We start from the raw sequence: 17,701 nt of genomic DNA, 5'->3' as shown, positions 1-17,701 counted from the left end.
GTGTGTTTCTGCTTTGAGAGAATTTCAGTGTTCTGAGAAGAAAGAGAACTTTTCCCTGGAAACTTCCTCAACTGAGAAGCTATTTTTAGTGGGGAATCTCTCTTAGGACTTAATTATTTCTTATAATGTAAAGGCAAAAGGCATCCAGGCATGTTTGAAGCCGATACAAAACTAAACAAAATACCACAAAATCTGTCTGTTTTTGTACAGGCTGCCTCAAGATTTTGCTGCTTTTTGCTGTAAAACTCCTCCAGTGAACATTGAAACCCAATGGCGGCGGTCAACAGAGGGCGCAAGTGCAGTGCCCCAACTGCCACAAAGCTTTGCTAGTTGCGCTTTCATATAACACACAAAAAAATGTACGTTAAAAGGGTGCCGACAGCATCCTAAAATCAATAAAACTTTTTTTACATGTGCTCCTCATTCGCTGAGTAGCCAGTCAGACCTCACACAATAAAAGGAAGCTGTCCCTGTTTGTATTTCTCACATTGATAATAATTTTATCACTGTGTGATAAACACTGTGTGTTAAATTAGGGTCAGTAGTAGACATTTCCAGCTCCACTTGTCGAGTCCAGTAGATGGTGACAACACAACACTCAAGGAGCAGGAAAGCATAGAAGGCTACACTGTAGGCCATTGCCACTTTTTATATGCACTATTGCATGTTTGCATTGCTGTATCACGGGAGCATGACATTGGCTTTGTTTTCTGGAGGATCTTTCTGCTTGGTGACAGAAGAGACTTAGATTTAAACAGCTCAGCTTGGCTACATATCTAAGTTAGATGTGTAGCCAAGTTGAGCTGTTGGATTGGATTTGAGTGTGTTTGCTCAAAGCTTAGTGCACCGAGCTTGACACAAATTACTGGTGTGTAAGCAGAGCAGTCAGAACAGTCTACATCAGCTACATGCTGGTATAGTACAGTAAGCTCACCCAAAGACCTTTTAGGCAAGTCTCACCACACAGAAGCCATCTTGACAACACCCTTTTTTGGGGCTAACAAGACCAGACCCCTTATGTATCTAAACAAAGGGAGAAAGAGCCATAACTTCACTTTCAATGGTCACTGGTACATATAAACTGCATGTATGAAATTACCAGTTAAATCTGATTATTAAATGTTGGGCGACATTGACCCAAAATGAGGTTTCAAAAGATTTGTTCCCCTCAGATTATACTTCTACTACTTATGCGCAAGGTTTTGCAACACCAGCTTCTTTTGCTGATCAATCCAAATTACTGTGATGTGATGCTATGAGCTCACCCACCAGAAGACTAAAACAAATGCAAGAGCTTAAATGCACAAGATGTAACTTCTGCCGCCAGCGGCCTCTCAATCATAACTAAGCAAAGCATGTTTGCTGAGTGTTGTATTGGGAGGAAGAGAGTCAGGTGCAGAACCAGATCTTCTAGGGGGATAAAAACCCAAAGTCACATCTGATTTTGCTCTGATCCGTAAAAATGTACCAACAGGAGGAGAGTTCAGAGAATTCTTTTTAACTTTCGGGATTAAAAAGTGGATTTATCTTCACACCCGTTTATCAACCTCACTTGCTTATGTCTTGAGGAATCCATTTTAGACAGACGCTCTTATCTAATAACAATATGTGAGTATATGCCTAAAAGAAAACTATTCTAGAAATACCAATTCAGCTAGAAAAAGAGCCATAACTTCTATCCAGAGATAGAAGGGCAGCAGTAGGGAAACAGTGTTACAATATATCCCAGACTAAATAAAATGTCCCTACTACTATCTCAAAATTAGTTTCACATAATTATCGATTAACTAAGTTATCAATGAATAATAAGGTGATCTGGTGAATAGGGGAGCCTATGCCTTGTGAGTTAGTTAGTTGGGGCCTTTTCATAGTTAATCCAATCAGATGTCGGACATATATTCACCGTCACATATTTCATCTGTTAATAAATAGAATGCAGACTCTCAATTTCACGTCATATCACCAGTTGTTTATTACTCTGGCGCTGCAATATTGTTCGCCCATGCCAGAACAGAGTTGTCATGGAGATGGATGGCTCCCAGTGTCAGAGAGACTATGACATTGGTGTGTGTCTGTGTGTGTGTGTGTGTGTGTGTGGCTGACACTTGAGTGGTAGCCCTCAGTAGCAGAGGAAGGTCTCTCAGGTGTGAACCTATATAGTGAGGTTCTTCCTCTCACACACACTCTCACTCAAACACACAGCTTCAGGCAGGGAGGTACAGTTTTTTTTTTTTTTTAAACTTTATGTAATTAAGTCTAGAATAATTGCTCGGATTTTCCTCTCTTCCTCTCCTCCCTCTCATTCTCCTCTCCTCGTCTTTACTTGACAGAGGAATGTAATTAAAAAAGGAGAGAGAGTCTTCCTGAGGTTTGATCATTGTCTCCATCCTCTAATGGAGAGCTTAGACCCGCCGTCTATCATCGACAGCTAGAGAGGGATACGGAGGCAGACTCGGAGAGTGCGGGAGGATATTTCAGAAAAGGGGTGAAGATAGAGAGATCCGACAACGAGAGAGAGAGAGAGTGAGTGATGGAGAGAGGCAGGAGACAGCTGAGGCAAAAAGCACAGCAAGCTGGCACATAAAGTGTAAAGATGTGGAGAAACAGATCCAACAAGAAAGACAGTGAAGGACAAAGTGAGACATTATGTATAAATTCTGTAGATCAAAATCTTAAAGGTTCACAGTTCACAATTTGAAATGGTCCCACTTTCAAATAAGGCACTATTCACAAAAGGTCTATATGTTGCACCAAATGGCTTTAATTATTGTTAATAAATCTAAATGACTAATGTTATAGAGACCAGTTATAAGGAAATGAGAACAACCTGGATGATTTGAGGTCATGTATTTCTTACTTAGACCTACTGCTGCAGTTAAAAAATATAGGAGTTTCTCTTCTCTGCCATCAGTGTATGGATAAATATGTGGATGGGTAAGTGGTGAAGCATTTTGATTAGTCAGTAGTAGGGGTGTAATGGTTCACCAAACCCACGATTCGTTTCGAACTTCGGTTTTTGACTCACAGTTCGGTTCAAACATCGTTTTTTAAAAACATACTGAAAAACCTTTTGGAAAACTTCCAGAAAAAAATGTCTGGATTTTATTAGGGATTTATTATTAAGGATTGTTGCATTGCAATATCAAGAACATGAACATTACTTAAGTTATACTAACTTGACCAAGTATAACCAGTCCCTCCAGAAAAACGCGATTATGCGATCGCATAATTCAACGCATAATCAGCCAAAGTCCGCACATTTATGCGGGGGCCGCATTTTTTCAAAGACGCCGCACTTTGGCCGCATAAATCGCCGATTTCCACGCAAAATGCGTGAAATATGCGGGGCTTGCATGATTTCATAATCCCCGCATTTTCGTTGCAAAAAAGTCACATATATCTTCGCAGAAAGTTGAAAAATGTTGCGTTTACTTCACACAAAAGCAGTGCTCCTCTGTGTTGACCAGCTAATTGCTAACTTTGTTAGCAATTAACAATTAATGCAGTTTTTGCAAGTTCCCGCAATTTCATCGCATAAAATTGCATAAATATCCCGCATATTCCATCGCATTTTTTAAGAAAACCTTTTATGCCCGCAAGAATCACAAAAAAACACTTCTATTAATCTCTTAACTATCCAGGAATACAAAAAATAAACATTTGTCTTAAGACCAGTCTACATTAGCTAAATAAATAAAATAAAAATGAAAAACTTCTTACACCAGTCTGAGGTATAACAAAAATAAATAAAAAGCACTTCTCTCAAGACCAGTCTACATTGTCTAAATAAATAGAATAAAAATAAAAAACTTCTCTTACACCAGTGTTTATCCCAGAGCACTGCTGCAGCAGTCGTGCTGCGATGGAAAAACGAGACCACTTTTCTCACCCTTCCTATAACCCGTGACACCTGGTTTTATGCCCATGCCCTTCTGCGATGCCAGGTTAACTGTGTGCCCGAAACACCGGATGCTTGGAGAAAATCCACATGTTTCAATGGCATTAACGATATTTTTGGCATTGTCCGTTGTCACGGGAATGGTGACGTTTGGTCTGTCAATCTTCCACTCTGATACAGCTGCCTGTAGTATTTCCGACAGATGGTCACTTGTGTGACTTTCATACACAGCGCGTGTCTGAAGAAAGGGATTCTTAATTACCTAGTTGTTGGTGATGTAGTGTGCCGTTATTGTTATGAAGCTCTCCGTTGCGCGAGATGTCCAACCATCGGTAGTTAATGCAATGAATTTTGCGTCCTCTCGCAGTTTAGCCTTCACGTCCTCATAAAGTTTTGGCAACACATTTTGGCTGAAATGCGGTCGACTTGGTACGTCATATTGATGTTCCAGGACACTTGGCAAATGTTTGAATCCACGGTTCTCAACAACTGAAAAGGGGCGCATATCCAATGCAATGAAAACCCCTATAGCATTTGTAATTGCTTTTGTTGCTCTGAGTTCGGAGGAAGCTTCATTTTAAAGGCCTTGTGAAGAGTTTGCTGTTGTGGTTTCTTACTTGCTGCTCCGCTGGGCTGAGTGAGCTCAGTGTCGGGGTGATGTCTCCGCATATGCGCTTGCATGTTTGAAGTGTTGCTGGCCCCTCCCACAACAAGTTTCATAAAACACAGACGACAAATTACGTGCGTTTTGATAACGACGCGACTGCCATCCTCCTGGAAACCCAAAATGTCTCCACACAGCTGACCGGAATGTGGCCGGGGGATCTGCGAGCTCAGGTTTATTAGCCATCTTGCAGAAATGACACTAATCTGACACATGTGTGCAGTAGGGGCGGGGATGAACCGAGGTTCAGGAAGATAGAATGAGTTTCTGAACCTAAGTCCTTTGAACCGAGGTTTTCGGTTTCGGTTCAGAACCCTTACACCCCTAGTCAGTAGAATAGAAAAGCGGCTATAGCGGGTCGTCAGGTAATCGGAAGGTCGCTGGTTCCATTCCCCGGATCCGCGGCTGCACGTCGAAGTGTCCTTGAGCGAGATACTGAACCCCTCCTGATGATCGCTCCTGATGAACAGGTCGGCACCTTGCATGGCAGCCTCTGCCATCAGTGTGTGAATTGGTGAATGTGACAAGTGTTGTAAAGAGCTTTGAGCAGTCAGTACACTGGGAAAGCTCTATAGAAATGCAATTCCATTTATAACTGCTGAATGTTGACCTCGACCGGGTGAGATAGCAATGCCTAGCTTTAGCCATAGCTAAATTAAACTACTTCTCCCTACTTGTTTCCCATTCACCTGTTTGTATGTGCATTTTGCCCTTACAAAAAACACTAGTGGAACATCAAAAAATAATTATAAATATTGCAAGGCTTTACTCTCGGCTGGGGACTTAAAGGTTGCTGTATCACTGAAATCAAAAGTCCAATGGAAACAGATTAAGTAAATAAATAAAGACATAAATAATGATGAATGAAGCTGTGAGTGAAGATTGAACTCCCCTAAAGACACCAAAAATAGCAGCATATAAGACTGTCTCCTCATCACTCCAGAGAGATCTGATGTTACCTTCCACACAATAATACATTAAACAAACAGAAATGCCATACGCCCAATGTGTTTTCACCATTTGTGGTTTGACTGGCACTTTTTTAATTACATCCTCTTTTAATTACATCCTCTTGTTTTCTACAGTGGTATAATAGTTTTCTAAATGATTTGTTCCATCTACTGCTTAACTCGATGAACCTACTCCTACTCATCGCATAGCATTCATCTAATTTTGTTTTGCCGATTTTCTTGAAGTTAGGTAACGTTTCGATAGTTGGTCAATTTAAACACACAAGAAAGCTGAAAGAGCACATTTGGTGTTTAGATAATGCGTTTTTGGGTGAAATCTCAAGGCAGAGTGCAGCATCTGCATTTTCTAGGTTTTATGTAAGGCCTGAGACAATTATAAATAATCTGCTCATTGTCTTTGTAGGTCAGAATACTTAATGCTTTTTATTTATCTGACGTTCTGTCTGATTCAGCCCTGTTAAAAAGAACACAGCTAATTTGCCCTGGATTTTTAGGTACATTTTTCAAAATGTATTTGAAATGTACTCAGCAGCTGGCTGGAGGAGTTGCTGTAAAGCAGTGGATAAAAGAAAAAAAGACAGAGAGAGAGAGAGAGAGAGGGGATAGTGTATCCAAGTCCTTGTCAGTCACAATCTCGGCGCTTTGGGAGGCTTCAGATGGAGGGAGTAGCTAAGAGATAACAGGGCTGAATCTGGGACAGGCAGTGATGTACCACACACACACATGAAAACACACACTTCTTTATTGTATCTATCCTGTCAGTCTCAGCGCTGCCAGACACAGTCTGTCTTCTTCTTTCCCTTTAATTCAATTTAACTGATCAAATATGCTTCATTAGCATTAAAAAAGTCACAAGCTACAAAAGTTAAAATTTCAACTGATAAAATTATACATTTTACTTAAAACAGTTCCAAAGGTGAGAACATACAGTAAGTAACCGCGGTCTGTTTTTTTCCATGTGTGAGTGTACCAGTTTGTCTACATGTGTGTGTGCTTGTTCACAAAAACATACTAAATTTTTAATTGACTTTTGACTTGGGGTCATGTATAAAAGTTGATCCCCTTTACAGTGTGTATATATATCGGTGTTTTCCTCTGAACTGGAGCCAAGATGTGGGATTTGCTGGAGCCAGGCACATTCACCAGTCACCTCCACTGTAGTACAAGTGCAGCAGCTGGGGAGGGAGCTAATATGTATAATGCACGAGAATGCCTCCAGCTAATGCACTTGAGCTGTAGCCAAGGTGGGCGAAATGCGCTCTCAGGCCTCTCATCTCCCTGTATCCGACACCTCGCAAGACGTGTCGCCCGTGTTTGCTTCCCCGATTCTCCATTTCACCCAGCATATCAGTTCTCACCTTACCTTCAGAGAGGTGTGAGTGTGAGGTGCAGCACAAGCTCTGTACAAGTTGTTCAGGTTTCGGTTCAGTCTGAAAATCTTTATTTTATAGAAGGAGTGAGGAAAAATGTGACAGAGAGGAGACAATTTCTGTTGTTTTCCTTGTGAATCAATTTGTTTTAGGGATTAATTTAATCCAGTGGTATTTTGTGGATTCTAACCTTAGTCTGACTTGATTTTATATATTTTACATGTCTGCTAAAAAAAAAATATAAGCATTCGGAGCATTATTAAACTAAAAGCAGCACCCATAATGCATGGCAACAAATGTATAAGGAGGTTGGCTAGCCAGTTTTAAGAAGGATTTTGTTAAAAGATGTATGAACTGCTAGCGTTATGCATGCACTCAATGTTTTGCAGCTAGCATGTTGCCAAAGTTAGCTAGCTAGGTATGGCATAACACTTTTTACATAGAAAAAATGTATATATAGAACTGTGTTACATTCATCAATCAGCTTACTAATTGGTTTATGCTAACTTCCTGTGGCACACAGTCCGAAATCCGCCGCAAAAGTTACAGGTTTTCTACGAACTTGAGGCATATTGCAGACCAAAACAGAAGTAAAAACACAAAGGAGATCACGGAGGTTCCCAGAGGACTGGACTTTGGGTTGACACGAATTTGCACAGAGATATGGGGAAACAAGACAGTTGTTTGAAAAAACAATCTCAACTTAATGTCCCTGTATCAACAGGCCAGATTTTATAGGAGTCTTCGAGTTTCTTTGTCCATTCCCCAGTATCTTTTTTTGTTGCACCTGTTGCACACTCTGTCCAATGATTGATCCATGTACAAAAAATGATCAAGATCAAGATTCAAAATGGTTTTTCCATAGGTGGTATTCAAGGAAAATCGAAGTCAGAATTCAATGGTCTGTTTGTCGGATCAAAACGTATCTCAATGATTGTTTGGTTACTAAGGACGGGCAACTAAAGAAGCAAAATTTGGACTTGAATCAGAAATGATCTGCTCAAAGACTTAATAAACAAGTTTAAGAACCCTAACTTACCAAATATTTGATTCCGGGTTTATCAAGAGTTTTTAATACTCTATCTTACAGACGCACCAGTTTTAGGTTAGTATTGAGGTTTGATACCCAGTTCTAGAAAGGGCATGACAACTAACCATCCCAACATCAGACAACTTATTGTGTTGTTTGCTGGTGTCCTCCAAGCTCCCATACTACTCTGCTCTCCTAGATCTTAATTCCCAACAGACCACGGCTCAATGAGCTGCCGTCACACAGGGCCCTCTTCCCCAGTGGAAACCAGAACCCAGGCAATTTACATATGTAATTGAGTGGAAAGCAATTGTGCTGGGAGCAGCTCACTGCAAGCAGCTACTGGTACCGGTGTGTATGAGTGTGTTTGTGTGTATACACCCAGATGTCAATGAGAAAGCAAAGGTAATTATGATTTATTACAACTTTTTGACTTGTCATAGCAGGAAAAGCACAGATATAACACATTTTGGTATGAATGGCTCAGTTACATCAAGTGTCCCAGTAAGCCATGACAGTGACCCAGCGTGCACGATACCGGGGCCCTGGAGTGAGCTCACCTAAATTGGATGCAGTAACTATAAATTTTATCAGCTACTCCTGTGCTTTCTCCTGCTATGACATGCTAAAATGTCTGCTGTGAGAAAGGTCTATTATCAGGATCTGTGTCATACTACAATGAGGTCCAACGTGGCAAGAAACATTACTAGTCAGAAAGTCAGACAGGCTGTATACAAGGTATCCAATGCCCAGACCATGGGCTGGTACCAGGTCATGGAACATGTGTGAATGGGCCAGGAGAAACTGATTTAAATCTTCAAACAAATCTTGAATAGTAAATTATAAAACTTCATAGTTTTTTTTGCTCTGTAATTACCTTAAACATGGTGAAACCTTCCCTCATCACTCTCCAAACAATGACATACTTGAAATGTTAATTAGTATAGAGTGGTGTAGTTTGTAGGCCTAAAACCCAGAAATGAGTTAGCATTTTTGCATATCTGGTTCCCCAAGTGTATTGGATTTTGAATAGATTTTCAGTTATATGCCTAAATAAGGTCTGTGGTTAGAGATATTACAGATAAGATATTTACATGTTTTGTTCTACAGCATAAAATACACCATTTAATGTCCCGCAATTTAATTACAAATGTGTCTTAAAAACAGCAGTCGCTAACAAGTGGCTAAATGAGGCTACAGAGGTTTTTGGGGACATTAAACATCCTCACACTGAACATGGAGACTCATCTACTCACTAGTCTGTCTTTACAGGCCGACTTCAGTTTCAAATTATTCTACCTCTAACTTTACAATTTGTATGGTAGATTGATCAATTTACAGAAAACATGTATAGTTTTGTGTAGTAAGATGCTTAGTGACGTTTAAATCCGGCAACCACAAAGAAGTCTGTTGATAGCCTAACATTAGCTGTTTACTTCTAGCGATTTAATTTGCCCTTTTGTTCATCTGTGAAGATTATCTTGCTGAACAAGACGTGCAAGTATCATAAACTTGTGTATGCCACGGAGCTTAATTTCGACCATATTCCAAAATCCAATGGAAAAATCATATGGAAGGAACCAGGGCAATGCTCACTTCCGGGTTAGCCTTCAAAAATACGTCATCACTACACAACTCTATAGGAAATATGGATGTCTGTCATTACCCATTCAGCTCCTCAATGTTTCTTTACTATCACAGCAAGATAGCTAACCTGTTTTTTGCTCTGTAATTACCTTGAACATAATGAGGCCTGTCTGTGCTGCACCTTCCCTCGTCACTCCCTGTCACTCCCCAAACAATGGGATACATGAAATGTTAATTAGTATAGGAAGTAGTTTGTCTGTCCCACCCATTTAGCTACTCAATTTGTACTTAAATGACGATAATAGCATACCCACAGATGGAGTGGCTAAGGGGGTAATGAGGGACTAATGACTTCTCATACTTGCAAACTACATTTCAAAATCTATATCCCATTGTTGCAAACCAGAAATTAGCAAGCTAACCTGAGATTAAAAACAGGCCAACAACAGCGGCAATACAAAAAATCATCTGCGGAGCAAAAAAAAGACCTGGAAACCTCTGCTTTAGTCAGATAATAAACCTGTTTTTCAGTGCAGCCAAAAAGAGATGAATTTTGATTGGTCAGTGTTAAAGCAAAGTCAGCCCACAAACAGTGTTGTTTAATTGGGAAGTTTACAACAGATAATTGGATGAGAACTTCACTCTTCTCTTAGTGTATATCTCTCTGAGCTGACAACGATGCTCTCTGTCACCAATGAGTGGGGCTCCACTGCTAAAAGCTACTAATACTAAGGCAGTTACAATGTTGATTTGATACGGTCAGTTTACTTTAAGAAAAAAAATGTTGATAAAGATTTGTTTGTGCGTGTCCTGAAAACCTCTACAACATATCTGAACAGTTATTATCTTAATTTTTCCTCCTAAGATTGTCCGCGTAATCTAGAATGCAACAAAGCCACTGAGTGACATCAGTAGAGGCAAATTACCAGATTACATACAGTTTCCTCTGGAGCCACAAAAGGCTTCATACTACTTTCTCACATATGCAGTAGTACTCCAGTATTAGCAGTAGTTGGAACTTTTCAAAACCTGATGTATGATGCCATGACGTACCATCAGTTCAATAGGGCATGCCTCATGCAAAGATAATATCTCTTTGTGCATGTGAGTGTTCATATTTTATGCTCTCCAGGTGTGTCTGATATGCTGTTCATGTCCGTATCATGTACAAGCTTTCTTCATTCTCAAGAGCTGAAGAGCTTTCATCAGCCATGTAGGCTCGGGGCATTAAAGCCCTTTAACTGTTCAAAGTTGTGACATGCGATGCAGAGATCATGTACACAGTATTCTTATCCTCCTCCAGCCCGTAGACCTTCCTGCTGTTCACGCTGCATCTGCACGCCAGCACTCCTCCATAAGCTATTCTAAGCTTCTAAGTAGATTGTGTTGTTTTATAATAGATTACAGGGCTGATACCCTGCGATGTGTGTCAACACAACAGGACTTGAGTGTCTTTAGCGATCAGGCCCCCTCCGTCAGATTGACTGATCGAAGATTATCAAATCTCGCATAGATTGATCAAAGCCACACTGGTGTTTAAGCCCTTTACAAATAAGAAAGAGCTGCGTTTTGTTTCTGTCAGTCCCCTTAATGCGTCGCACCCCTTACAGTCTCCAGAGCAGACACAGGAAGTTTAAAGTCTGCTTTTATCTGCTGCGCACAATAGCAGCACTGTGCTTCCCAAAGCTTGAGTTATTACTCAGAGGAAATGGTTACGGAGGCAGAATGTATCAAAGTCTTTTGATTGTGGAGGATCATAACTTGTGCTACAGGAGAGGAATTGTGTCTGTCTGCCCTCCCCCGATTCTCTTTTGTGTAGCTTTCTTAAAAAAAGTTCACATGCTTATCAGTGAGTCGGTGAGTCAAGCTCAGTTTCAAGTTTAGTATGAAGATGTGAAGACACGCTCACATGCATACAGTTTGACAAGAGTGCCACTTGTTGGCAGGATCCGTTACTGCGTCAGGAGGCTGTGAGTCAGAACATACAGTATGTGCAGTGATTTCTATCCTTCTTACTTCATGTTTTTAATGATTTTAGTGGCTGAGATCAATAATGGACCCAACCATTTCTCCTGGATTCACCTGGTCAAACTGTTCCCAACCTTTGCCCATTCATAATTAATTTGTATCTATAGTGTCTCTTGCATTGGTGGTTCCCAAGCTGTTATTTTCTTAGTCACATTTAACAACATTAAAGTAAATGCTGCAAAAGCCTTGTAGACAATGCAATCCAGGCAGCCTTTGTTATTATTTCATATTGTTTTGTTGGCCTTACAGTAGTCAATTTTTAATCATACTGAGTCTAAAAGCTGGTATAATCTTATAAATATTGTGTGTTAATGTGCAGGTCTGTAAAACAGCGTAGCCTTGTGCAACCTTTTTTTTTTAACAATTTGTGGACGGTTCTCTTAAGAAAGCTTGTGAACACAGCACGTTCTGTATTTTTTGTTGTTGTTTTGCAAGAGAAAGACTTTAAGGATGAAGACTAACTGGTAGGTTTGGTAAATGTTTGCCTGGTTAACTTTCCCTCCAATATTATTATTATTATATTATATATTATTAACTTTTTTTGACAACACTACATTGTCTACTCTGTGGTTAGTTGGTTTGTTACAAAAAGTACTCGGGCCAACTTTTACTTTTATATACTCTTTACTTACTTACTTACTTACTTACTATTACTTTTAGTTTCTCTTATATGTACCAGGGCAGGTACAAAGGCAACAGGCAATATTTCCTGAAAACAGGACAACATGATGAGAAGTTTACAACAGATAATTGGATGAGATTGAAATTGAAATTGGACGAGGTGGTGAAAGATAACTGCTCTTCACAGAAGAGCAGCTTCCTGGATAATGCTGTTTTTATTAAAACATTCTCAGCAAGCGTTTCTATCCCTCCCTTCCTGCAGCTTTAATATACACAATAGAATATTCATTCCATCAGTGTAAAAACTCAAATACTCCAGAATATCATAACGCATACTGAGTTCACGTTTGCCAATCACGCTACATACATTGGTAAAAACCAATAAGGAAGCAGACATCCTTGTTTCTGAAAAGTTTTGATAAAGGTTGGTTTTACATGACCTAATACATGCATAGGAAAAAGCCGTGTTTGTACTGGTGGACAGGGCCTGGACAGCATTGAAAGGATGATGGCTATTGCATTATTGGCTGATTAAGAAACATTTGTGTGTACAGCAATTTCAGGCTGTTATGGGTCAGTGAATCTAATTTAATTACACATACTGAGACATGCATGATTTTACCTCGAAAACACATCTTAATATCCATTAAATTAAAGTGTGTAAGATTCAACACACACCATTTACACACACTTTCATACAGCGTTCTCTGTTTTCGGTGATGTGATGTGCGTGTGGGAGGCCCGTGTGTGTGTGTGTGTCCTGAGGATGTCCAGCTGTCAGAGCTCAACTGGGTTAAACTGAGTGACGTCCTTTAAATAGAGACATATTGGCAGAGGCAGACTGACCTGATTGATGGCCCTGCCCCACAGGGACATGAGGAGAAACCGCGGTGAGACATGTGCGTTAAAGTAAGGGAACTCTCGATGGTTCATATGGCGGGAGCCAAAGAGTTTGCTATTTTGACATGTAAATATATTCGCCATTGCCTAACAGCAGGCATGTCCGACTGCTTCTCATTACTCTGTTATGACCAGTGCTAGTGTAGAGCTCAGAAATGCAGGAGTGCGACTGAAGAAGAGTTTGTAAAAATCCTCTGGAAAAACTCAAATATTCCCAAGGTGCCCTTGAGCAAGGCACCGAACCATGACCTTTTCCAGTGGATCTGCTTGGCTGTCAACAGCAAGCACTGTGGGCAGCTCCCAGGTGCAAACACAGGCCTGCCCAGTCAACATTCACGAAAAAAAATAAAAAGAAAGACTTTTATGTCAGGAGAAAAAGCACAGTCCTCTGTGCCTCTTCTCTCCTGCTCGTCTGACTTCACCGCGCCACCGCTGATCCTTGCAGGCCTTCCTCTGGCAGCCAAACAAACGCTGGGCCTTTAATTGACCATGTTGCTCAGGGAAGTGTGTTCCGAAACAAGCAAGAGTTACACACACAAACACACACACACACACACACACACACACACACACACACACAGCTCTTAAGTAGTGAAGCCAGCAAGATGTGAGGCATGCCCCGCTGGCTGCCTAAATGCAGCCATGATGAGAATACTGAGAAGGATTTGTGTGTGTGCATGCTTACTAACTAGCTTGTGTGTCTTAATGCATACAAATTCATTTTATTTATCTTATAGAATAAATGGCTCAGCTCCAGCCTCAGAGTTCAGTGTATGCCAAGAGTCAAGCTTATTTGAGTGAGAATCTGAAACATTTATCATAATATAAGAAAGAAAGAAAGTAATAGAGCAAAGATGCCAGAAATATAGTTGGAAAGTGAAATTAGAGATGAAAAACAAACTCTTTTTTTTTCAGACAGCAAACAAAAACATAATATAGCTTGGCTTTGACATGCTTTGAATTTCAAGACACAGAATCAGCTGAGAAAGACTGTAAGATGCAGTTGAAAGTACCCAGATGAAGCGGTCTGAGGGCCCCAGACAGGTGAAGATTAGTTTTGGGCCCCTGTTGCAGTCAGATTCCAAACAGTGCAGACAGCAAACTGTTCATGGCAGCGTCACTGTTCAAAGCCTTCCTCGCTCTGTATGAATCAATTAACACAAACACACAGATTGCAAGACTGTAGTCTCTTATTTAGCACCAGTTCCCAGCAAAATATTGTAATGCATTACCCTGATGTAAGTCCTACTCTATGAATCTACTGTAAATTAGTGAATGTAAGCACAGTTACTGTGGAATATAAAGCACCATGCAGCCTGATTAAATCCAACACATCAGCTATAAATAGAAACCTGTTAACGTCTTGTGTCAACTATAAATCCAGTTTAACTACCTGGCTATAGGTTTTCTTTTTGTCACTTAGTCTGAGGTCATTTCATTCAAATTCAGAATCCAATTTTAGCTTTAATGTATCATAATGAAGAAAATTTTAATTGCAAAATGTAATGGCTTTACCATCAGTGTTTAGATTAGTTTTCTATAAACCTTGCTTTCACCAGGCAATTTTTTCTGCCACTGGGCACAAAATCAAGTAACAGTATGTATTGAGAGTCAGAGGATAAGCAAAAGCCATCTGTGTTTGTGTCAGTGGTGGCAAAAATACTACTTGGAATGGGGGAAAGCTGTTTATTTCCACTTTAAACACTATTTAAATTTTTAATTGGAATCAAGGCCCCTTTATAGGACCTTCTGATAATGTTATAATGCAAGACCCAGTTGATATATTGTAGTGGTGCAAATCACAGACTAATTAAAAAATAGTTAAATTATCAAACACCAACGGACACGGACTAAAACTGGGACATTGGGGCCCATTAGTCAAGAATGTACTTGAAAGCCCATTTATTCGGTCAGGTCTCCCTCTTCCCAAATGTGCAGCTCTAAAACTATACAAAATAAATATAAAAATACTAACAAAGTATCTCAAGCCACTGAAGTCTCAAATTGCAGAATATAAAAAAGTTTCTGGACAGTTATACTCACCAGAGTAAATGTTGGCGATGTACATTTCTGCAAACAACAGATGTTGTAACTTGACAAATTTAATAAAAGTACAATTCAATATTTCAACAATGTTGTCAGTATTAATTGACAGAATATTGACAGAATACGTTGAGCTTCCCTTTTTCTTTATTTTTAACTGCACCTCACATCTTAGTGCGTCTCAACCAGCTTTATCATAAAGAATCTCAACACATCTTAACAGCTGTACAGCAGTCTTTCTTCCCCTCTAAGCCCCACTCTCCCACCTTCTCTTGTTCGGTGAGAGAAGTGAGCTCTACCTGTTCCTGTCAGAATTTTTGATCTGGGTTGGAATTGTGTCAGGCCAGCCTCATGCACACGTGAAGCTGGGACCATATTTTGTTTTAATAATGCTGATAGTGGAGAAAGCTGCCTTTATTTTCTGTGCCCTCAAATTCAGATTTGAGTGAATATGTTTGTTGCTTCGTCTCTCAGTGGCACTTCACTTTGCTACACGGTCTCCGAACATATAAGACATACTGGTTTTGAACTGCCCTTTGGAAAAATGAACATCTAGGGGTCCATTCTTGATTAAAAGCTCTGTTTAGCATCATAGTAGCATCATATGAGATGATTTACAATGCATGCAATTGGTCTGTTATTTTCCGGGGTTCACTAAAACCAGTGCGGCTGTAAAAGCAGAAACGTTCTGTCAAAATTTCTGCTCTAGTAGAAAACCGACTGAGGAAATATGTGTGGGGCCTTTGAGTTAAGTGATGCTTCACCCCTGAGCTCAGGCACACAAAGATAAGGCCTGTCCTCTCTAAACGCTGCCACACTGAATTCCTTCAATTGGAGGCTGTGTCATCCTCGCAGAGCATTGGCAAATTTGTTGTGCTTTTGATAGTTGTGGCTCCTTGAGGAGTTATGCATAGATCAGGATTTCTTTGTGAATAAATGCATGAGAGTAAGAATGAAAATAAAAAAAAGGAGAAACATTTATTTGATGAAGTCTACTCTGTGTATTAATTGTATACATGCAAAACAAGCAGAATTAATGTTTTAAATAATCATTACAAGCTGCACCCCCTTACTTATTATACATGGCATGTCTCTTTAATGCTTTGTATCCATTAATCCAAAACGTTGGCAACAGAATGAAGCAGATGTTTACAAAAGAACACAGCTGTCAGCGAATGATTTTCATTATGTGGTTGACAAAAGAAACTTACTATACTATAAAAAATACTTTCTGTAAAGACCAGGTGCAAACGTCATCGTGATGATGTTGAACACCGACACCTAAAAAACCCTCACTGGATAGTTTCCCACCTCTCATATACTCTTAAAGAATGCGACCGCTACATTAGTTCCTATCGATCACCCCCATTGGTCGCCTTACTTCTGGGTGTCCAGGCCATAATGGTGATTGGTGGGTTGGCAGGTCATGGTGTGCCCTGTGTTTAATGATTTCACTTTATGAGCTATAAAACTCTGAATAGATAATCAATACAGTGTTGCCTCGGTCTAAGCAGCATGTAAGGTTGATGGAAAGTTCTCGTGGCCCAGAGAATGGCTTTGAATAAATGTGTGTGCGTGGCCATGCATGCATTTATATTCATCAGTTTTCCAGCGCAAACAGGGGAATTAATATGCACAAGTATTGATATGAGGAGGGCAGCCTCTTCGCGTCTTCTGCAGACTGCTGACTGAGCGATGAATATGGTGCAGGACATTACCCTTTGACCGTTTCACCTCTGACCTCTGTTTTCCCTTCCTCCTCTCTCTCTCTCTTTCAGGTGGTGCTGGTGGGTTCCTCCATAAATGAGAGGGATCAGATGCTGTTCATCAGCACGGACGAAGGCTCTTCCTTCCAGCGACAGTCCATCTCCTTCACCCCGGACACAGTCGTCTTCCACCCCAAGGAAGAAGACAAGCTCCTGGCGTACTGCAAGGAGGGCAGGGTGGGTATAACAGCGCTCTAGAAGCATGAAAAAAAATAGCCGATTCCAACGACAGCAGTGCTGCTACACCAGCAAGATGTCTCTGCTGTCACTGCAGCAATGCATTAAATTTCAATTTTCACACGCAACCAGCAGAACATGAAGCTCAGAGAGAGAAAACTCGATGTGTGATTTATCATTCAGCAATACAACTGTAGGGCAAATTTTCTCTTGCAAGTGGAATTAACAGAACAGTGGCCACATCCCAACACACACACACACACGCACACACACACAGACACTTTGATACTGCATTTCAAATTGAAAACATATCACAATGTCACTTGGCTGTCTGTTGGAAGCTCTTTGAAATATTTTGACTGGAAAGAGAAAAAAAAATCTGGATTTAGATGGAACAAATACACATTGTCAGCCCCTCTGGATACACTTTTTTTTCAGATCATCTAAGGCCAACACATCCTTATACCTAAATGACTCAATAGGTCAATTGCCAGTGACTCCAAAACGACATATATCACCATTCCCAAAACAGCATGACTATATTTGAGTCTGATGGACCTCGTATGCTTGCAGTTTGGTTAGGTTTAGGCAAGAAAACTACTTGGCTAGGAAAACAACCTGATTTTGGTTAAAATAACTGTGTTAC

The 17,701-nt window shown here is 40.3% G+C and overlaps 1 protein-coding gene across 1 annotated transcript in view; it reads left to right on the top strand.

Moving 5' to 3' along the window:
* The window catches only part of sorcs2 (sortilin-related VPS10 domain containing receptor 2), a 357,654-nt gene that overhangs the window by 251,429 nt on the left and 88,524 nt on the right, over positions 1-17,701 (top strand). The window contains exon 4 of the mRNA XM_073474430.1: positions 16,891-17,055. Coding sequence (XP_073330531.1) covers positions 16,891-17,055 — 165 coding nt within the window. The remainder of the gene's footprint in view (positions 1-16,890; positions 17,056-17,701) is intronic.

This window comes from Pagrus major, chromosome 10, assembly GCF_040436345.1.
Source record: "Pagrus major chromosome 10, Pma_NU_1.0".
Classification (NCBI taxonomy): Eukaryota; Metazoa; Chordata; class Actinopteri; order Spariformes; family Sparidae; genus Pagrus; species Pagrus major.
This window is presented reverse-complemented; position numbering and strand designations above follow the sequence as displayed.